Source organism: Eurytemora carolleeae, unplaced genomic scaffold, assembly GCF_000591075.1.
Source record: "Eurytemora carolleeae unplaced genomic scaffold, Eaff_2.0 scaffold82, whole genome shotgun sequence".
Classification (NCBI taxonomy): domain Eukaryota; kingdom Metazoa; phylum Arthropoda; class Copepoda; order Calanoida; family Temoridae; genus Eurytemora; species Eurytemora carolleeae.
The window spans coordinates 108240-128943 of record NW_019396126.1 but is presented as its reverse complement, the minus strand read 5'-3'; the positions used below and the strand labels follow the sequence as shown (position 1 = coordinate 128943).

General features: G+C 35.4%; 2 protein-coding genes across 2 annotated transcripts; both read right to left on the bottom strand.

The window, feature by feature from the left end:
- Window positions 1-22: 22 nt before the first annotated feature.
- On the bottom strand, window positions 23-4083 carry LOC111695728 (puromycin-sensitive aminopeptidase). The gene is made up of 6 exons (XM_023465151.1): window positions 3957-4083; window positions 3187-3350; window positions 2792-2903; window positions 1952-2456; window positions 693-1885; window positions 23-595 (listed from the first exon to the last, which is right to left on the bottom strand). The coding sequence occupies exons 1-6, from the start codon at window positions 4049-4051 to the stop codon at window positions 88-90; spliced, it is 2577 nt and encodes an 858-aa protein (XP_023320919.1). The 5' UTR covers window positions 4052-4083; the 3' UTR covers window positions 23-87.
- A 3066-nt stretch (window positions 4084-7149) lies between these two features.
- LOC111695712 (transmembrane emp24 domain-containing protein bai) lies at window positions 7150-11453 on the bottom strand. The gene is made up of 6 exons (XM_023465122.1): window positions 11276-11453; window positions 10055-10125; window positions 9623-9724; window positions 8827-8986; window positions 8584-8679; window positions 7150-8245 (listed from the first exon to the last, which is right to left on the bottom strand). Exons 1-6 carry the CDS (start codon window positions 11417-11419, stop codon window positions 8198-8200), a joined length of 621 nt encoding a protein of 206 aa, XP_023320890.1. The 5' UTR covers window positions 11420-11453; the 3' UTR covers window positions 7150-8197.
- Window positions 11454-20704: the final 9251 nt, after the last annotated feature.

The following is a 20704-nucleotide window of genomic DNA, read 5'->3' as shown; positions in this document are numbered from 1 at the left end:
TTGAAAATAAAAAGAACGTTAGAAAATAAACCCAGGTTTTAATCACCAGTATAGCATACATTAAAATTTCATTCAGAGCATTCGTTTTCACAGGGTTTCAAAAAACTTTTTGATGGACCCCCCATCCCGGGAGAGCCAAGCAGCGTTGAGTCGTATAGTTTCCACAGCCTGAGATACGTCCCGTTCTGTGCCGGGCCAAGTGTTCTCCTCGAAATATTTCTCAATCATGGCCGCCTTCTCCTCGTCTACAAACCTCTCGGACACGGACTTGACGAGGTGATGGATGAGGAACCCGGATTTATATCTATTCTTGAAGAGGTCATAGTTCTCCTTGAAGAACTCCCAAGCAAGATCTCTACCGTACTTGTTCCTGGCGATACCAGCAATAAAATGACAAGTATCCTGGGATCGAACATTCTCGGAAATAGCAAAATCCAGAGCTTTCTTCAACAACTCCTTTTTCTCAAAGCTAGACATCCCTGACCTAGTGAGACGGTCCTTCTCCTCCCCTAGGTCGGAGTTCTTGTAAAGTTTCACCATGTTTTCAAAATCTGTATCATCTCCTCCAGCTGCTGTACAGCAGTAAACGGTTGACCTAAACATATGGATTTATTATATTAGAATATTCACTTTATAATCTATTATCAAGGTTTTAACTGTTAAAAAAATATTCTAAAAAAAGATTGAATTACCTTATGTCTGCTTTTATTTTAGCAGTTCCGTTGGAGATCTGTCCGAACCTTCTCTTTGCCTCGGCTCTCACCTCCTCGTCTCCGGACTTACCAAGTCTGGAGAGAACAAGATTACGGAGCAAAGTATCAAGATGATCTTCTCCTTCGGTTTCATCCCAGCTCACCTTAGTCTTAATCTCAGAGAACAGATCCAGAACAAATCTTTTAAAGTTGCAATAATAATCTTGATCTGCTAGAAGTGTGCTCAGAGAACTGATCGCATCATTGATAATATTCCAGACCACATAGTTGTCTTCGTTCTTATACGCCTCCAACAACCTCAATCCTTCCACACTACTCGCCTTTCCAGCAGATATCAAACTAAACAAATCATCTAGAATGTTGAGACGATCTATCTGTGATAATGCACCAGTCTTGACAGCAGTGCGAAGAAGATCCATATCCTCTGGACTGTAGAGAACACGGTAGAAACCAACAAATCCAGGATTTAGTTTAATCCATTCGTCTGGTTTCACGTTGGAAATTGTAATATTCATGGTTTTCTGGTCCATCAAGATCTGTGTGATATGCTTGCTTCCACCTTGCATGATGCTGATGGGGATCTGCCAAAAGTAGGAGGATACGTCCATCTCTTTACCAGATACAAACTTAGATTGTGAGAGTGTAATAATCCTGTCAGATCCTTCCTGTCTAGACTTGACCGAGATGACCGGGAACCCCATCTGTTTGGTCCAGGTGGTCATAACCTTAGTGACCGGCAACCCACTAGCGTTCTCCAGCTCATCCCACAACTGTGGTGTCTCGGCGTTCTGATATGAATACTTGGTAAGGTAGTTGTGCATCCCAGTTTTAAAATGAACTTCTCCGATCCAATGAAAGAGCATACGAATAACTGAAGCACCCTTGTTGTATGAAATGATGTCAAAAATCTCGTCAACCTCGGCAGGATGACCAACAGGAACCTCGATAGCGTGGCTGCTGGCCAGTGCATCAAGTTTGAGAGCCTCCTTTAAGGTTGAGGATACAAACTGGTCCCATATCTTGTATTCAGGATACAGATGATCTGTAGTCAGGTTCTCCATGAAGGAGGCAAACCCTTCATTCAACCAAAGGTGGGTCCACCACTCCATGGTTACCAAATTTCCAAACCATTGATGAGCAGTCTCATGACAAACTACAATAGCAACTCTTTCCTAGAAAAAAATTTAGTGTCTTTAAGTCCAAATTAATAAAACTTGTTATATTTGAAACGTGTATACCTTTGTTGCTGCACTCGTGTTTTCTTTATCGACTAGAATACAGGTTTCCCTGTAGGTTACAAGTCCCCAGTTCTCCATAGCTCCAGCTGAGAAATCAGGAATAGCGACCTGGTCATACTTCTTCAGAGGATACGGAACATTGAAGAATTCCTTATAGAAAGTTAGCGCTCTTACTCCACACTCCAGTGCAAACTGTCCCTGCTCCTTTTTACCCACCGGAGAATAAACCTTGCAGTTAATCCCGTCCGGAGTAGTGGCTTCAACATACTCAAACTCTCCTACTATAATAGCAACCAGATAGGTAGACATTATTGGGGTAGAGTCGAATGTTACACTCTTACTGTCTCCGTCTTCCTTTACATTAATCTCCGGCATATTGGAGAGTATAATTCTATCCTTTGGTCCGGTTACGGTTAGATCAAATGTAGCCTTCAGAGCGGGTTCGTCCCAGCAAGGGAATGCCTGTCTTGCATCTGTGCTCTCAAATTGAGTAACTGCAGCGTATCTGAAGTATCCAGATGTTAACAATAGAGCAAGAAATTATTCATGGAACATTACAGGGCTTTGAAATAATTTTATGTAAACCTTAATTTGAAGGGACCTCCTCCACTGTAAAAGTTACATGCCCGAATACCATCAATTCACTTTTTTATTAATATTTGTGAATGATGACCTATATTTGATTTAATCGCAATAAACCATTATCATTTTAGAGTTCTCAATACAAAAGAAAAATATAAACATTTAAGTCTTAAAAATTTCTATTGCTTGATATTTTTCTCCGGGAGAACCCGAACATGGACAATGGTTTGTCTGATTGTATTGATGGAAATAGTTTACCTATCTTCTCCGTTCAGAGAATACTTGCTCCGATAGAATCCACACATCTTGTCATTTAGGATCCCAGAGAATCTATACTTAACCAGAGCAGAGCCAACTCCTAGCTTCTTGACTAAACAAAACTTTATAAGAATATTAAGAATATCGCGCAAGATCAAAAAATGTTAAAAGAGGAAGACATTGCTACCAGTAAAGAATGATAATGATCGATGTGGAAACGGAATGAAATAAATAAGCTGCTGCAATGAACGATGAATCTATGAATTAATTCTGAAGAAGATTTGAACGGTTGTCTTTGAAGTCTTATCTTAGTGGGTAACCCTGTAAACGAAAAAATCCGAATTTTATCCATTGCCCCCCACCCCCTCTCCCCTATTTTACTCCCAACACTATACCTAGTTTCAGCGTAAGCTTCTCCTCCTCCTCCGAAGATGAAACCTGTCCAGAGATCTCCTCCTCTCCGACCCAGACGGAGGCTGCCTGAACCTCAAGATTGCTCCCGTTACAGATCACCAGATCAGTCTCCTCTTTCACGGAAACTTGAACCTCACATTCTCCCCTTAAAAATGGATATACTAAAATCAGGGGAAATTAGTTCCGGATATACTATAATCAGGGGAAATTAGTTCCGGATATACTAAAATCAGGGGAAATTAGTTCTGGATATACTAAAATCAGGGGAAATTAGTTCCGGACATACTAAAATCAGGGGAAATTAGTTCCGGATATTCTAAAATCAGGGGAAATTAGTTCCGGATATACTAAAATCAGGGGAAATTAGTTCCGGATATACTAAAATCAGGGGAAATTAGTTCCAAAACTAACAATTGGCCCCTGAAAATCTTTAATTTTATTATTCTCGTTTTAGCTAAAGCCTGAAAAATAAACAAATCCCTATCCATTGAAAACAAATTAGGTCATAAAAATTTCAATTTTGTCTCCCAAAAATTAAATAAATCCAGAGGCGTATCCAGGGGAGAGAGTAGAGGAAATTTTCCTCCATAATTCACTTTTACAGCTTACGTATTATAACCGAAACCCACAAAAATTTGAAATACAAGTTTGCACCCCTGTATATCGTGAATAGATCCAACATTCTAAACAATACACATAAAATTCGATGATTTTACAAATGTCTTAAATATTATTTATTAATGATCTAAACCTGAAGGTGAAGTTGAATAGGTCAGGGATGAGATGAATCTTGTAGTTGATGGGAACCACAGAGCTTGGTAGTCGGGAGAATTCTGCTTTCGTCATTATTAATCTAGTAAAGGATATTCTTTGATCGATGATCTTTAATGAAAGATTTCCATGATCAGTATTGCAAAGTTCTTTCGTGAAGTTTACTTACTTGATATGTGTCCCTAATTGCCAAAGTTAAATACGATCTAATTTCACAATTAAACCACAAGATTTAAAACAAAACTTACAGAAGATAACAATATTTCAATTTAAAATATTATTGACAATAATTTTAGGTGTCGAAATGGGAACTATTATTTCTCTCAGTGTTTCGGATCCATATCATTTTGATTCGGATCCGGATCCGCGGATCCGCATCCGTGATTCTGTGAATCGGATTTTCCCTATTAAATGTTATGCAAGGTTATAATTTATAAACTATAGTAATCCTAAAGTTAAAAATGTCGTCATTACTATTATATAAATGTAAACATTAAATTATTAAAGATAATTTTGAATTTTCGTCATGTAAATATTACATTTACGAACCATTTTGATTTATTTATTCCATGGTTTTGGTTAATTTTTGGCGCTACCCGGATCCATATCAACGTTTCCTGATACGGATCCGGATCCGACCAAATGATACGGATCCGACCGGATCCGGATCCGACACACTGATTTCTCTGTAGTTATTCTTCTTATTCTTAAACTTTACTTCAAGGGGCTGTAAGCGCAATTTCAAGTATCCCTCCATGTAAAGAGGGCAATGACCGATTTACAACGGTACCCTTAAAACCTTTATGTGTTTTTTTACTACAGAGATAGTGTGTGTCAAACTATCGAAACCCGCTCAAATTAGGCTGTGTGAGCTGTGTTGAGTTCGTGGTGTAGATAGCGCACCCTTGAAGCTGAATACAAGCGGGTTTCGATAAGTTTACACATAGCATCAATCAAAATCTTTAAAGAGGAAATTTTTTCGTCAAATACACTTAGGTACGCATCTAACATGCATCCTAAAAATCTATGGTAAAATCGGAAACAATAGAATTGTAAATGGTCCTACCGGCTTCCGATTTTCAAGAAATGAGACCGGTACATTCCTAGAGAACGATTTTTGAACCCCTTACCCTAAATAACAAAACAATAAATAATAATAAATTTGCTGAAAAATAAATGGTCATGTACAAAATAGATAGGAGGGGGGGGGGGGTCCAAAAATCGTTCACTAGGACAGACCCATGAGACCGAGATAGACAGTTTAACAGAACATTCAGCATTTCTGGAACCAAGAGAGAGGGGAGGGGGTTAATGTGGATGACACAATAATACTTATTACTAAATCATACGATTCAAATAATTCGGGTCTGTCCTATTTCGTATTAATTGCAATCAAGCATAACTTACAGTACAGAAGTTGTCAATTCACAACAACAATATTGCAAATCAATGAAATAAAGAAATAAATTATTAAAACGATTAATTTTCTTTTTGTTCCATTATTCACGGTTAAAAACATAGAAGAACAGTATTTTAATCATGTTCAACGTATTGTTCAAAACTCAAATAAAATACTATCATTATCATTATTATAATTGTTGAAGAAGTGTAGAATGACGGTATCACAAAAGCCGGTAGAATGCGATGAGTTTGCTTTCTAAGAATGTACAGTGTACACTAGAATGAAAAATGCATTTCGTAACGGAGCGCGGCCAGCATCACATTTCGTTCTTAAATTCTTAAATTCTGAAACGAAGACGTTTACAAAGTCGTCTTTATTAAGAAAAATTTTAATGCTACAGAGCGTCCCATTCGTCCCATATCATATTAGATTATCTCTAATCTTTAACGACAAAATAAACCCTTAATACTTATCATTTTCCGCAAGAAAATTCTTATATAAGCCTTATGTTATTTTTCAAATTGATTTATTCTAATTAATTATAAATTTTCTTATTAGTCCCGAAAATCGCAATTTAAACCCGTTGACGGTCTAATATGATGTGGGACACCCTGTATATAGTGGTGTGATGTGAGCGGGAAAAGGCAGGCGGCCATGAGCCACCACTTTTTCCCCTTCCGTGCCACATAATAGCTTTTTTCTCACGCAAAAAAGCACAACTCAAACCATTTTTTCAATTCTACTTAAGATTAATATATGCGTGTGTTGAATTCCTAAACTGTTTTACAAAGAAATTTTTGACAAATTTGACTCAGTAATTGCGCATCTTGAAATATCACAAAGTTGGTTAGTGAGTGATTTTAAGATGGATTTTGTATAATGAGTCAGTAATTGAATAATAATTAGACTTTCAAGATGCAATACTCAGTCAAATTTGTCAAAAATTTCATTGTAAAACAGTTTAAGAATTCAACACACAAAATATTAATCTTAAGTAGAATTGAAAAATGGTTAGAGGTGCTTTTTTCGTGACGCGGTTGGATTTTTTCCCCTTTAAAGGCCCTAAACATATAAAAAAGTAGTTTTTCCTGGAAGAGTCAAATGTGGTGGTATGGAAGGGGAAATAGTGGTGCCTCTCACCATATAGTGCATTTAGCTTTTGGTGGATTTAAAGCCAAATAGCGAGAGGCGTAAAGATGGTTTCTAGGGGCTTGGAGATCCTTCTATGTATTAGAAGGTTTTAAGNTATGTTTACTCAAGGATATCTAAACAATATGTTTACTCCAGGATATCTAAACAATATGTTTACTCCAGGATATATAAAAATATGTTTACCCAAGGATGTCAAAACAATATTTTTACTCAAGGATATCTAAACAATATGTTTACTCCAGGATATATAAAAATATGTTCACTCAAGGATATTTAAACAATTTTTTACTCAATGATATCTAAACAATATATTTACTCAAGGAGATCTAAACAATATGTTTACTGCAGGATATCTAGACAACAGATTTACTTAATTATATCTTAACAATATGTTTTCTCAAGGATATCTGAACAACATGTTTACTCCAGGATATTTTAGACAATATGCTTACTCAATGATATCTAAACAATATGTTTACTCAAGGATATCTAAACAATATGTTTATTCCAGGATATCTAAACAACATGTTTACTCAAGGATATCTTAACAAAATGTTTACTCAAGGATATCTTAACAGGTTTATTGATGGTTCTCTAAACAGCTATGTTTACTCAAGGATAACTAAACAACGCCCAAATTTATTTATGATATTAGCAAAATTAACATTTATAATTTACATTTCACACATGATACAAGAACCAAAATTTCAAATCTCTCTTCGTAGCATACAAACTTGATGGAGAAGTACAACAATACAAACATTCAGCAGAAATCTCTACTTTTTATATCAATGTAATTTTCGGGCCCCAAATAAGTTTCATTAATAACAGTTTAACATTTAGATCCCTACCCTCCCTCCTCAAATGTAATAGTTAAAATTAGATATCATACAATTTAAACCGTTTCTGAATAAACGTTCATTATGTTAAACCATAATTTAGAACACAATTTGTGTATAGGGCTACCCACAAAGAATTGAAACTTTAATAACGACCTAGTACTCTTCAGATAGTAAGTTCTTACTATAAAACTTGATCTTATAGTCTTGTAAATGCTAGATATCTGTGACAAAGAACCCAAAGAGAATAAAATCGATAGAGTCGTGGCATCATTTTTGGGCAGCCCTGTATTTTTATGATGTAAACCACGTAGGACCTGGTCAAAGGAACATATATTGGGCAGAATATATTCGAAAATTTAAAAACTAAATAAAACAGTTAAACTACGAAGTTTGTCAAAAAAAAAGTGTCCATAAACTGAATAAAAACATTCAAAGCTATTCTCTAGGTTTTAAACCCCACTTAAAGAAAGAAATTTAACTTGATCTAATTGATCAAACCTTGGAATGCTTTCTGAGTTGATGAACTATGAAAATAAATGTATTTTGGGATAAACCGTACATTTGCACCATTATAAGGTTTTTCGTCAGGTCTATGCAAGTCCCTTGGCTAGCTCAAGGTTGGCAATTTAACAGGTCTTTAATCCCATTTACTAGGACTTCATAACAAGTAAAAAATCAGCCAGTTATTGGAGTTAAACTTTATCCAGTGTGGAGGTTTTGGGGGATTAAATAAAACGTAAATTAACTTTTAAATAAAACAATTTTATGGTTTTAGGGAAGATATTAATCTGGAGATGAAGGTATTGATCTGGGGATGACGATTATCTATTCGATCAGTTTCTTTGACTTGAAGAACTTTCTCAGATACAGAACCTAGAACAAAAGTTAGAAAATACAGGAACAAGATGCAGAACTTAGGATCCAGATCCGGATGTTAGGCTTTAGAATTTTTTAACCATTTTCGTAATCTTGTTGTCCTAAGTCTTGTTATCCTAAGTCTTGCGTAAATTATGAAAGAATAAACTCTGTTAAATAATTTTTTAGGACTGGGGGGAATGGTGATATGATTTTGAAGACCATTAAATCGAACCATGTATCGACTCAACTCCGGATGCATTTTTTTCAATTAGAATTTCAATTCCGATTTCCGATTCATGGATATAATTTCAATATTCTAGCACTAGCTTAATATTCGTGATTTAATTACTAACCTGCCAAGTTGCTAGACCAAGAAGACAACACATGGAGAAGAGGGAGAAATAAAGAACTCTCGAGTTTGTGGATTCGTTGGTATCTCTCATCTCCTCCTAAACATTACAGAGTTACTATGTTTCAAGCTCGTCAGTGCTCAATTTAAAACCCTTAGCTTATCAAGAAGGTACGTTCAATTTATCATAAAATAGTTAAACTAGTCGTGCCTAGTCCAACTACTTGGTACCTTGTCATGATCTTACCTCTCGTTTCCTCATGTAAGCAAAATCTTGAACAATGCTTTCACTGAGGTCTTCTAGACGCTTGAGTTCAACCTCTAGAGGTTTGAGTTTAGCAGCATCTCCTAGTCCCGCGTAGGATTTAGCTTCTACTCCGTGTTTGGTCTGCAGGAATATCTCATGCCTAAACCAAGTAATTTAATTAATAAATATATTCATATTCCTACATTAATGAACCGATCGGATCTCTATAAGTTTGAGATCAAGACGCAAACCGTAGTGGTTTCAAACGGTCAGGTTTAAAAATGTTGGGGCAAGTCATAGAGAACGATTTTTGGACCCCCCCCCCCTCCTATTAATTGTGTACATGATTTCAGCAAAATTGTCTTTAGTTATTTTTTATTATTTTAGGGTTTGGTTAGGTTAAGACCATTTCTGGGCCAAGCGCTACGACTGGGACATGCTAGAGGGGGGGGGCCGAACGCAGCGGCTAGGACAGGCTAGGGGCCGAGGACCGCGGCTAAGACAGGCTAGGGTGCTGGGCGCTGCGTCCACATGACCAATCATAACCATGTACAAAAAAAAATTACCAAATGTCGTATCAAAATTCTCATAATCTTGAAAGTTTCCGTTTAACAGTTCCTTCAGTCTTTAAATTGGCAGGTCATTCAAACTCCGAGGTTTCTCCAGACAAAGTTTTCGCTCCAAATTGATAGATTTTTACCCTATTTATAAGCAAATATCATCCAAATTTGAAATTGGTCTGACCCAAATTGCTTTTGGAAGGTGTCATGAACAATCTCTCCGTTGAATACCCTACCTTCCTCCTCGCATATTATGCGGAACTCGGGAGATGAAACAGATTTCGAACACATCGTAGTCGTCAGCTGTGAACGCAAACTTCCCTTTCTCTGTGCTTTCCCTGGAAGAACATATTCAAAATATTCGGTTTTTATAAAAAGTTTAAATCCTTTTGACAATATAAATACGTAAAATGATAGGGAAGGGGGAAAAAGGGGCAAAATTTAAAGGAAAGTGAAAACAGGTTCAAGAGTAACATTACTAAATTAAATTAAATTATATATATAAAATTTCCAAAACCCATTAAAAAAATGGCCTTTTTTGTACGTTTCGTGAATACTGAAAATTGTAATGAATCACAAAAAGGTTTTCTTAGGAGGGGGGAGGGGGTCAGGAAAATATACACGATTTTTTATATAGTTCTTGATTGAAATTCCATTGAATAGCTGACCTGTTAACAAAATGTTGCCCCTTGGTGTCGGTTACCATCATATCAACATTCTGCCCAGGGAGAGCATTGACCTGAAGACATGCTTTATATAAACTAGGAGAGAGGCGGAGGAGGAGTACATGAAGATGAGGATAAGGACAAGGTTTAGAAGTAGAGTAAGTAAGGAAGGAAGAACGAGAGAAGGGATGAGGAGAAGGTTAAGAATTAGTAAGGAGAAGAAGAACGAACGGGCGAGGGGAAGGTTCAGAAGAAAAGGAAGGAAAGAGAACAAGAAGGGTTAGGATAAATAAGAAAAAGGATGGAAAAGAAGAACTAGGAAGGGGATGAGAGGATGTAGAGAATGTTGAGTGAAAAGATAAAGGAAAGGGGGAGGAGAATAAAGAGAAGGTTAAAAAGAAAAGAAAGGTTAATTAGGAGAAGTGGGTACAAAACGTCGATGATACAAAACGTCGACTGCTACAAAACGTCAAAATTACAAAACGTCGACTAAAAACTTAAAAAATAACTAAAAAATTACTTTATATTGAGTAGGGGGAGGGTGCAGAGGGTAAGAAGGTAGAAAAGTAGAGAAAAGAATGAAGAATGGGAAGCAAGAGGGTGAGGAGAAAATTTTAAAAAAAAATGTTAAGGAGGAGAAGGAACAGGGTGAGGATAAAGTTGAGAAGGAGAACGACCAGATCGAGGAAAATATTAGAACGAAGCTAAATATTTTAGAAGGCGAGATGAAAGAAAAATATAAATGACTAGCTTCGGAACCCAGCGTTGCCCAGGAGAGTAATAATTAATCCCATCGTTTACCAATCCTTTGTCGTAAATTACTAAATTTTAGATAAATTGCCCGTTATAAGTGAACCCACTAAACTTGGATCTCAAAAGCAAGCTAGGAACATTCTTGTCGTTCTCCCGAGTTCCCCAATAAAAATTTGAGACAAATCGGTCAAAGGATTCATGAGCTATGATCGGACAAACAGAGATTACAACTATATAGATAGATAAAAGGGAAGAGGAAAAATCTAAGAATATACAAAAACAACAATAAATAACAAGTAGCATTGGCGAGATTTTATCATTTGAAAAAGCTATATATTTTATAAAATATTGAAATTTCCTGGTTCAATAGGAAATATAGGAAATGAGATATTTTCAATTGTGGAAAAGAAAAATAAAGAAAAACGAATGATAATATTTGTAGCTATCAACATAATTAGAGTAATACTTGACCTCGTATTCGCCTGTTACTAAAACTCCCTTGTGTATTTCCTCCTTCAAGCATTTCCTTGTATTTGGATCAAGATGGAACATTAATGAATCAACGGTAGAAAATATAAAAACTGAAACCAGCGTTAAATACAATATGAGATCCATGATTTCTGAAATTTTAAATTTACACGTTAACTATTTTGTTTGGTATTACAAAAAAATAGGTCATTTAAGAAGTTCTTCAATCAAATATTAGACTATTTGTTGGTGGCAAAAATATTTAAAGTGTGCCAAATAAATAACTTGATTTTACGATAACCCAGACAATAATTCACACTTGAGAAACCAGGTATATCAAATAATATAAACATTTCAAAAAATCGACAAATTTAAATGCCGAGAATTTGTGGACCTGTCTTTAGAATCTACGTGTACTGTACACTAGGTGACAACCATACTTTCTCAAACCTAGCCGAGTCGTCTTTTTTCTAACTCACAAGTTCGACATTTTATAACAGAGAACTTTAAACTTGTAAGTCTTAACTCCTAAAACCAACCAAGGAAAAAGAAAAAACTAATAACTATACAATGAAGTTAATTGTGTATTTAAGGATGAAGATGGAATTATGATAATCGGAGGATGGTGATAGAAGGATGAGGATGGAAGGATAAGGGTGAGCATGAGGATCGATGAGGATGAATATGAGGATTTTGATGAAGAAGAGGATGACGATGAGGATGGGAGGATGAGAGGATTACGATGATGATTAGGATGATGATGGGAGGATGATGATGGGAGGATGATGATGGGAGGATGATGATGGGAGGATGATGATGGGAGGATGATGATGGGAAGATGATGATGGGAGGATGTATGGGAGTTTGAGGATGTAGGATGAGGATGGAAGGATAAGGATATAGGATATGGATGGAAAGATGAGGATGGCAGGATAAGGATGGAGGATCCAAGTTGGTCCAAGTTGGTCCGGTTTATTTATGGTTGGTTCTGTTTAACTCTGGTTGGTATTGTTTATTTCTGGTTGGTGCTGTTTATCTCTGGTTGGTCCTGTTTATCTCTGGTTGGTCCTGTTTATCTCTGGTTGGTCCTGTTTATCTCTGGCTGGTCCTGTTTATCTCTGGTTGGTCCTGTTTATCTCTGGTTGGTCCTGTTTATCTCTGGTTGGTCTTGTTTATCTCTGATTTGGTCCTGTTTATCTCTAGGTGACTCTGTTTATCTGTGGTTGGTCTAGTTTCTCTCTGGTAAGTCCTGTTTATCTCTGGTTGGTTCTGTTTATCTCTCCTTTTATCTCTGGTTGGTTCTGTCTATCTCTGGTGGGTCCTGTTTTTCTCTGGTTGGTCCTGTTAATCTATTGTTGGTCCTGTTTATCTCTGGTTTGGTCCTGTTTACTTCTGGGTGGCTATGTTTATCTGTGGTTGGTATTGTTTATCTCTGGTTAGTCCTGTTTATCTCTGGTTGGTCCTGTTTATCTGTGGTTGGTTCTTTTTATCTCTGGTTGGTCCTGTTTATCTCTGGTTGGTCTTGTTTATCTCTGGTTGCCCCTGTTATCTTTATTTAACCCTGTTTATCTCTATTTCATCCTATTTATCTCTGGTTGGTCCTGTTTATCTCTGGTTGGTCCAGTTTATCTCAGGTCTTGGGTGAACCTGTTTATTTTTGGTTCATCTTGTTTATCTCTGGTTGGTCTTATTTATCTTTGATTTGTACTGTTTCTCTCTGGTTTCGTCATGTTCATCTCTAGTTGGTCCTGTTTATCTCTAGTTGGTCCTGATTATCTGTAGTTGGTCATGTTCACCTCTAGTTGGTCCTTCATTTATCTCGGGTTGGTCCTGTTTATCTTTGATTAACCCTTTTGTCTCTGGTTGTTCCTGTTTATCTCTGGTTGGTCCTGTTTATCTCTGGTTCACCCTGTTATCTCTGGTTGGTCCTTTTTATCTCTGGTTCACCCTGTTTATCTCTAGCTCACCATGTTTATTTCTAGTTCATCCTGTTTATCTCTAGTTCACCCTGTTTATCTCTGGTTCAACCTGTTCCCCGGTTCATCTCTGGTTAACCCTGTTTATCACTGGTTCACCCTGTTTATCTCTATTCTAGTTATATTTCTCAGGTTGGTTCTAGTTGTTCCTATATTCCTCAGGTTGGCTCTAGTTGTTCCTATATTCCTCAGGTTGGCTCTAGTTGTTCCTATATTTCTCAGGTTGACTCTAGTTGTTCCAATATTTCTCAGGTTGGTTCCAGTTGCTTCAATATATTTCTCAGGTTGGCTCCAGTTGCTTCAATATATTTCTCAGGTTGGCTCTGGTTGTACCTATATTTCTCAGGTTGGCTCGTGTTGAATTCCTATATTTCTCAGGTTGACTCTAACTGTTCTTATATTTCTCAGGTGGCTTTAACTGTTCCTACATTTCTCAGGTTGGTTCTAACTGTTCCTATATTTTTAAGATTGGCCATGTTTTACTTTGAGTGTCCTGTCATTATTGTCACTATCTATGAACCAGGAAATAAACTAGGAACAAAGAGATAGAGTTCTGGACAAGAAATATAACTCTAACTTTTCCCCGATATTATATCATTTAACTCGCTCTGTTTAAAAATTATTTTTGGTATTATTTTTCGAAAAATTAACATTCAATAATCATCCAGAGTAAATTGTACAGAAAGAAGTAGCGTTTTTGTTCCTGATTGCTACACAGTTTATCTTCTATATTCTCTGTTTGGAGGAGGCTGAATGCTGAATAAGACTTCCTGCACTAATTCCTTCTATTTTATCTAATCACGATAATACCCCACCTCACCCTCTGCTGGGTCATTATAGTTAAACATGGTGGAAAATAAATCTTCTTAAAAGTGTAAATATCATTAAACGGGTTTTCCTCCCCCCAGAACAGAATGATATTTGTAACTTTTCTAACTAGTATATATTGCTATAAGAATTAGATCACATTTTCAGAGACCAAACATACAATACACAAAAGTGGTATTTTATTGGGAAAGACTTTTAAGTTGTAAAAACATGCATTTCACATTTTCGCTATCTTTAAACTAAACTTTTACCCTTTCTCAAGAGTTCCAATCTGTTAATTTTATTTAAAGTTATTTTTTTTAAAGATTGTCTAATGTCTGTATTATATAAAAAATTTTAAATAATATATATACCTAATGTGAAGTTACTGGTAAAATATATATTTGATTGGATTTAATGTATTTAATTCTGTCTATTCTGAATAGGATTCCAAATAGAATTTTTATAATTATGAACGAAAACTTATTAGAAGTTATTACAGACTGTATTTTGAAACGAATAGTACTCCAAATAGCGCAGCTCTGATAAAAAGTGTTTTATTAATTACATACATAATAATAAAAAATAGAAAAACAAGAAAAAACTCTTTCGTTCACAAATCTCCCCTCCTTTAGATTTAAGATTGTAAAATTATTCCATTATCCATGAAAGAAGAAAGGAAATTAAAAATCTAAAAGTAGATAGTTACTAATATATCTTCGTGTATTTCTGACAATCCATTTTTAGTTCTAAGGAACAATAAATGGAATAGCTTAAGCGTAGTTTCAAGTGACCCTAAATACAAAGATGGCAATGTTCGATTAAGAACTGTACCCTCTAAACCTTGCTATGATCAATAATGTGAAATATATTGTTGTTTACAATGTAGAAAGCGGTTAATTCTGATAAATATTCCATGTTTTCCTGCAAAAGATATGCGCAAGTCAATTTTGTAAACAAGGGCGTATACAGAAATAAATCTAGAAGGGGGCAAAATATGCGCGAAGCGAATTTTTTTATTAAGAGCTTCTAGGGGGGCAAAATTTGAACCGTTAATTCAAAACATTTGGCTTCTTGGATACTTTAAAGGTACACATATACACTAAACAGTCCAATTACCATACAAGGACTACTTTATCTCTCCATCAAACAAAATTAGCGGAAAAAACAGCAAATTAATGTTTTTAATACTCTTAACTCCTTAAAAATATGTTTTGTACATTCTGTGCAACGTTAATCATTAATGATTATTTTGAATAATCATAAGTAATTATTTTGAATAATTATAATCTTTAATCATATGATACACTAGCCTCCTTTTTTTAGTGCATGGGATTAGATACTTTAAAGGTACACATACACTATACAGTCCAATTACCATACAAGGACTACTTTATCTCTCCATCAAACAAAACTAGCAGAAAAAAAGCAAATTAATGTTTTGAATACTCTTCACACTTCAGTTTCAGATTTGAAAAGTGTGAAAGCTCTAAGTTCTTGGAGGATCTATGTAGGGGCACTGCCCCCTTGCTACCCTCACTGTATATGCCCTTGTTTGTATAGAAACCATTGTGATTCGGCTCTTGTCATCTTTACATGAAGGGTCATACGCTTACAGTCTCTTTAAGATAGCTCGAAAATTGCGTAGAGAGAATGTCGACGCAATTTCAAGTGACTCTTCATTTAGTATGAGTCTGCCCGATTCACATCGGTACCTTTAAACCCTTGTCTGAGTAAAAAAGACGAATATATTATTGTTTTCCTTTTGATCATTTCCAACTGCAGGTTTATTATATTAGTGACTTGTAGGTTTATGCAATCAGAACTTATCTAGGAATCAGAACTTATCTAGGAATCAGAACTTATCTAGGAATCAGAACTTATCTAGGAATCAGAGAACTTATCTAGGAATCAGAACTTATCTAGGAATCAGAACTTATCTAGGAATCAGAACTTATCTAGGAATTAGAACTTATCTAGGAATCAGAACTTATCTAGGAATCACAAACATTTTAAATTTCCAGAAATAACATTTTTCTTTGTTGTCTTCCTTGTTGTTGTTCAGATACAGGCCGTGAATTGGAAATCCCACTCTTCAAAGGGGTAGGGGGGGGGTCACTTAAAATCATGTGGCCAGTCATTTAAACAACAATTTATGTTAGATGCAAATTTAAAGAATAAATGGTATAAAGAAATGTATTTATTAATGAATTGAGTCTTTGCCACCAACTCTGATTTCATTATTCCTATAAATTTTCAACCCAATGTCGTAGATCTGATATATTTAAAATTATCAATTCTGTTTGATTAAATAATCTAAGTTTGCAATATCGAAGGTTTACACTATATCAGGTTGCAAAGATGGGATTAGAAAATTTGAGTTTGGGGCAAAGACTCAATTCCGAAGTTCGTTGGAAAGAAAGGATTGTCATGAGTTGAAAAACACGTTCCTTCAAAGTTCTCGTTTGCTTAAATGCAATATTGACTTCTTGATGATATTGATATTTATCAGAAGAATGATAAAAAAATGTTATTTCTCCGTCCTCCGTGATTCATCTTATCGAGTCTCTTCTCTCGTTAGATGTAGGTTCTTAAACCAATCAGTTGATTTTCCTCTACCAATCACTACGCACTGGATCAATTTACTCCGAGGGATATGTTTAATCTTTAATATTCTCCTATACTTCAGATTCATTGTTGAATAATGTTAATCAAAGGATTATTTAAGTTACATTCAACTTAACAGTATGCAACCAATGACCTTTCCTACAGATCTTGGAGTAATCTACCTGAGCTCTATCTTGGAGTAATCTAATTAAGCTCTTTCCTGGAGCAATCTAACTGAGCTCCATCCCGGTGTAATCAACCTGAGCTCTATCCTGGAGCAATCTAACTGAGCTCCATCCCGGTGTAATCAACCTGAGCTCAATCCTGGAGTAATATACTTGAGCTCTTTCGTGGAGTAATTTACAAAAGTTCTATCTTGGAGTAATCTGCCTGAGCTCTATCCTGGAGTAATCTACCTGAGCTCTATCCTGGAGTAATCTATCTGAGCTCTATCCTGGATTAATCTACCTGAGCTCTATCCTGGAGTATTCTACCTGAGCTCTATCCCGGTGTAATCAACCGGAGCTCTATCCTGGAGTAATCTACCTGAGCTCTATCATGGAGTAATCTACCTTAGCTCTATTCTGGAGTAATCTACCTGAGCTCTATCATGGAGTAATCTACCTGAGCTCTATCATGGAGTAATCTACCTGAGCTCTATCCTGGAGTAATCTACTTGAGCTCTTTCCTGGAGTAATTTCTACCTGAGCTCTATCATGGAGTAATCTACCTGAGCTCTATCATGGAGTAATCTACCTGAGCTCTATCCTGGAGTAATCTACTTGAGCTCTTTCCTGGAGTAATTTAGAAAAGCTCTATCTTGGAGTAATCTACCTGAGCTCTATCCTAGATTAATTTACCAGAGCTCTATTCTGGAATAATCTAGCAAAGCTCTATCCCGGAGTAATCTTCCTTGGCTCTATTCTGGAGTAATCTACCAAACCTCTATCCTGGAGTAATCTACCAAACCTCTATCCCGGAGTAATCTACCTGAGCTTTTCTATCCTGGAGTAATCAACAAAAGCTCTCTCTTGGAGGATTTGGAGCAAGCTAGCAAAATGAGTTCTGAATCTAAAGATCATTACACCCATTACAAGGAATTGGTCAAAAACAGAAAAACTTTTTGATTTTTAAAGAAAGTTTTCGAGTAATTAACAATGTGCAGCAAAATTAATTTTCTCAATTTTAAAAAAATAAACATTGCAAAAATTTTGATTGTATATTCTAATCTTTTTTTAAACAACCCGTTTTAATAAATCTTACAAGTTTTAGACATTTAAATTTTTATAAAATTTTTATGAAAAATAAATTGTGTTGAAGAATGTAGAATGAAGAAGAATTTTAGTAAAAATTTGTAATTTTGTAAAATGGAAGTATTTTTTCATCACATTTCAGCAACCTAAAAAGAAAAATCATCAAACACTTTAATATTTGTTTATCTGTATATTTGAATCAGTATGAGTGGACAATGCCTCCTTGGCTTAATGTAGTTTTTGGAATTGTAGCAACGGTAGGTTAAATGAAAATAGATTTTTCAAAATTTTTCTTTTAAAAATAACACTTTTTATGCTTTTCTAGATTGTAATTCTGTTCCCAGCTGTCTGCTCTATCTGCTACCATACATGCAAGCATAGATATAATCTAACCCAGGATATGGTAATATTTTTATAACATAATTTAATCTAGAATTTATCTGAGTCCATTGTGATGTTATAACATTTTTTCAGCTCTATCTGTTTTTGGAACCCTTTAAGACTCTCTCAACTTCCCTGTATTGAATTTAATTAAATCTATGAATTTTCCACTTAATTACCGCCAAAATAATAATTCATTGTCTTTCCACAACAAAATTTGAAAAGACAACTTCTTCACTTGTTCTCTGGCGGAATATTAATATTTATTATAAGACATTAGACAACTCCCTCACTCGTTCACTGGCGGAATAATAATATCTATTATAAGACATTAGACAACTTCTCCACTTGTTCTCTGGTGAAATAATAATATTTATTATAAGACATTAGACAACTTCTCCACTTGTTCTCTGGCAGAATAATAATATTTATTATGAGACACTAGACAACTTCTCCACTTGTTCACTTGTGGAATAATAATATCTATTATAAGACATTAGACAACTCCTCCATTTGTTATTTGGCGGAATAATAATTTTTGTTATAGGACACTAGAAAACACCACCACTTGTTCTCCGGCGGAATAATAATATCTATTATAAGACATTAGACAACTCCTCCATTTGTTATCTGGCGGAATAATAATTTTTGTTATAGGACACTAGAAAACTCCACCACCTGTTCTCCGGCGGAATAATAATATTTATTATAAGACATTAGACAACTTCTTTACTTGTTCTCCGGCGGAATAATAATTTTCAATATTAAAGAACTTCTTCACCGGTTCTCAGGCGGAATAATAAAAATTATTAATTCTGATATAACAATTATAATTATTAATAATGATTAGACAACCCCTCCACTTGTTCTCCGGCGGAATATGTCCCGACGAGTCAGCTCTATGGCGCAAAGACGAGAACATCTTCAGAGTAAAAGAAATTCAAATAATTTTCAGGTGATTTTACATTTTTAATTTTAAGGAAAAAGAACTGAAGTACTTTAGATTTTTAAAGTGAAAGCTTATGCCATGCACTGCAGTTCCAATTAGTAATGGGGTAATCTTGAAGTCTGGATATATATAAAAAAATTAATTTTAAATCATCTATTAGCTTATGCAGAAAGCAAATTAGTCAAAAGCATTAAGTTGAGAAAGTAAAACTTTAAAACATGAATTATGTAAGCCTTTAAAAGATTTTTATTAGAAAAAAGGAATGACTCTCTTGTATAAATAATAAATATTTAGAACCGAGATGATATCCCAACCCCTCCAGCTCTTGTATAAATGATAAATATTTAGAACCGAGATGATATCCCAACCCCTCCTGCTGCACCTAGAACAATTTCAGGCGTTCATGCGGTTCAACAGACTGAAGATACAGAGGTTCTTTTTTTCTCCTTAAATTCACAAAACGATTATAAATTGTGAATGTCATCAAATAAAGACAGTTGTCTATACAGTGGGACCTATGATACTTTGGAATATAAAAGCGACTGCAGTTAGACTCAAATTATCATTTTAGATAGTCCAATAAACATGATAATTGTGCAAGTAAGTAAGTAAGTAAGTAAGATTTATTAGAGATAAATCAAGATCATAATACATATTATAATATGATTTACATTCCCATTTCACTGAGAAAGTTCATTTTCAAGCGATATAGTAACGTCTTCCCATTAGACTGTTTCATGGATACCACCGTATGCACTTCAAAGTTTAAAGTTTGATCGTTCTTCTTTAAATTAGACGATTCACCGACATAGTCAAACTACCCAGGGTCAAATGCCATAGGGTCAAACGACATAGGGTCAAAACGACAAACGGGCAAAATTTCATTTAGTCTATTTTTGCTTAATTTCAAACTAGAACTAGTGGTCGCAGCGTTCGGCCCCCTAGACTGTCCTAGCCGCAGCGCTCAGCCCAGAAATATTCTTAACCTTGCCTATCACTGAAATAATACATATTTTTAAGTTATGTTTTATGTTCATTTCAACTAATAGCCGCAGCGCTCGGCCCCTAACCTAACCTAACCCTGAAATAATACATAAAATATTTTTCTCCATTCTGACCCTTTATCGCGATTTTGGCCGTTTGTCGTTTGACCCTATGTCGTTTGACCCTTTGTCGTTTGACCCTATGTCGGTGTACCACAATCACTATACTGGTTATCACTGTAAATTTCCAATTGCAGAAATTGAATTTTTGTCACAAATTCTGACACAAACTCTAATTTTTTAATCCCTATATCTTTACAACCTGATGGTGTAAACCTTTGATATTTCAAACTTAGACTAACTTTGATCTAATAGAGTTCATAGTTTAAAATATCTGAGATCTACGTCACTGTGTTGCAAAGATATAGGGATTTAAAAATCATAGTTTGTGGCAAAGACTCAAATTCTTTCCCAGC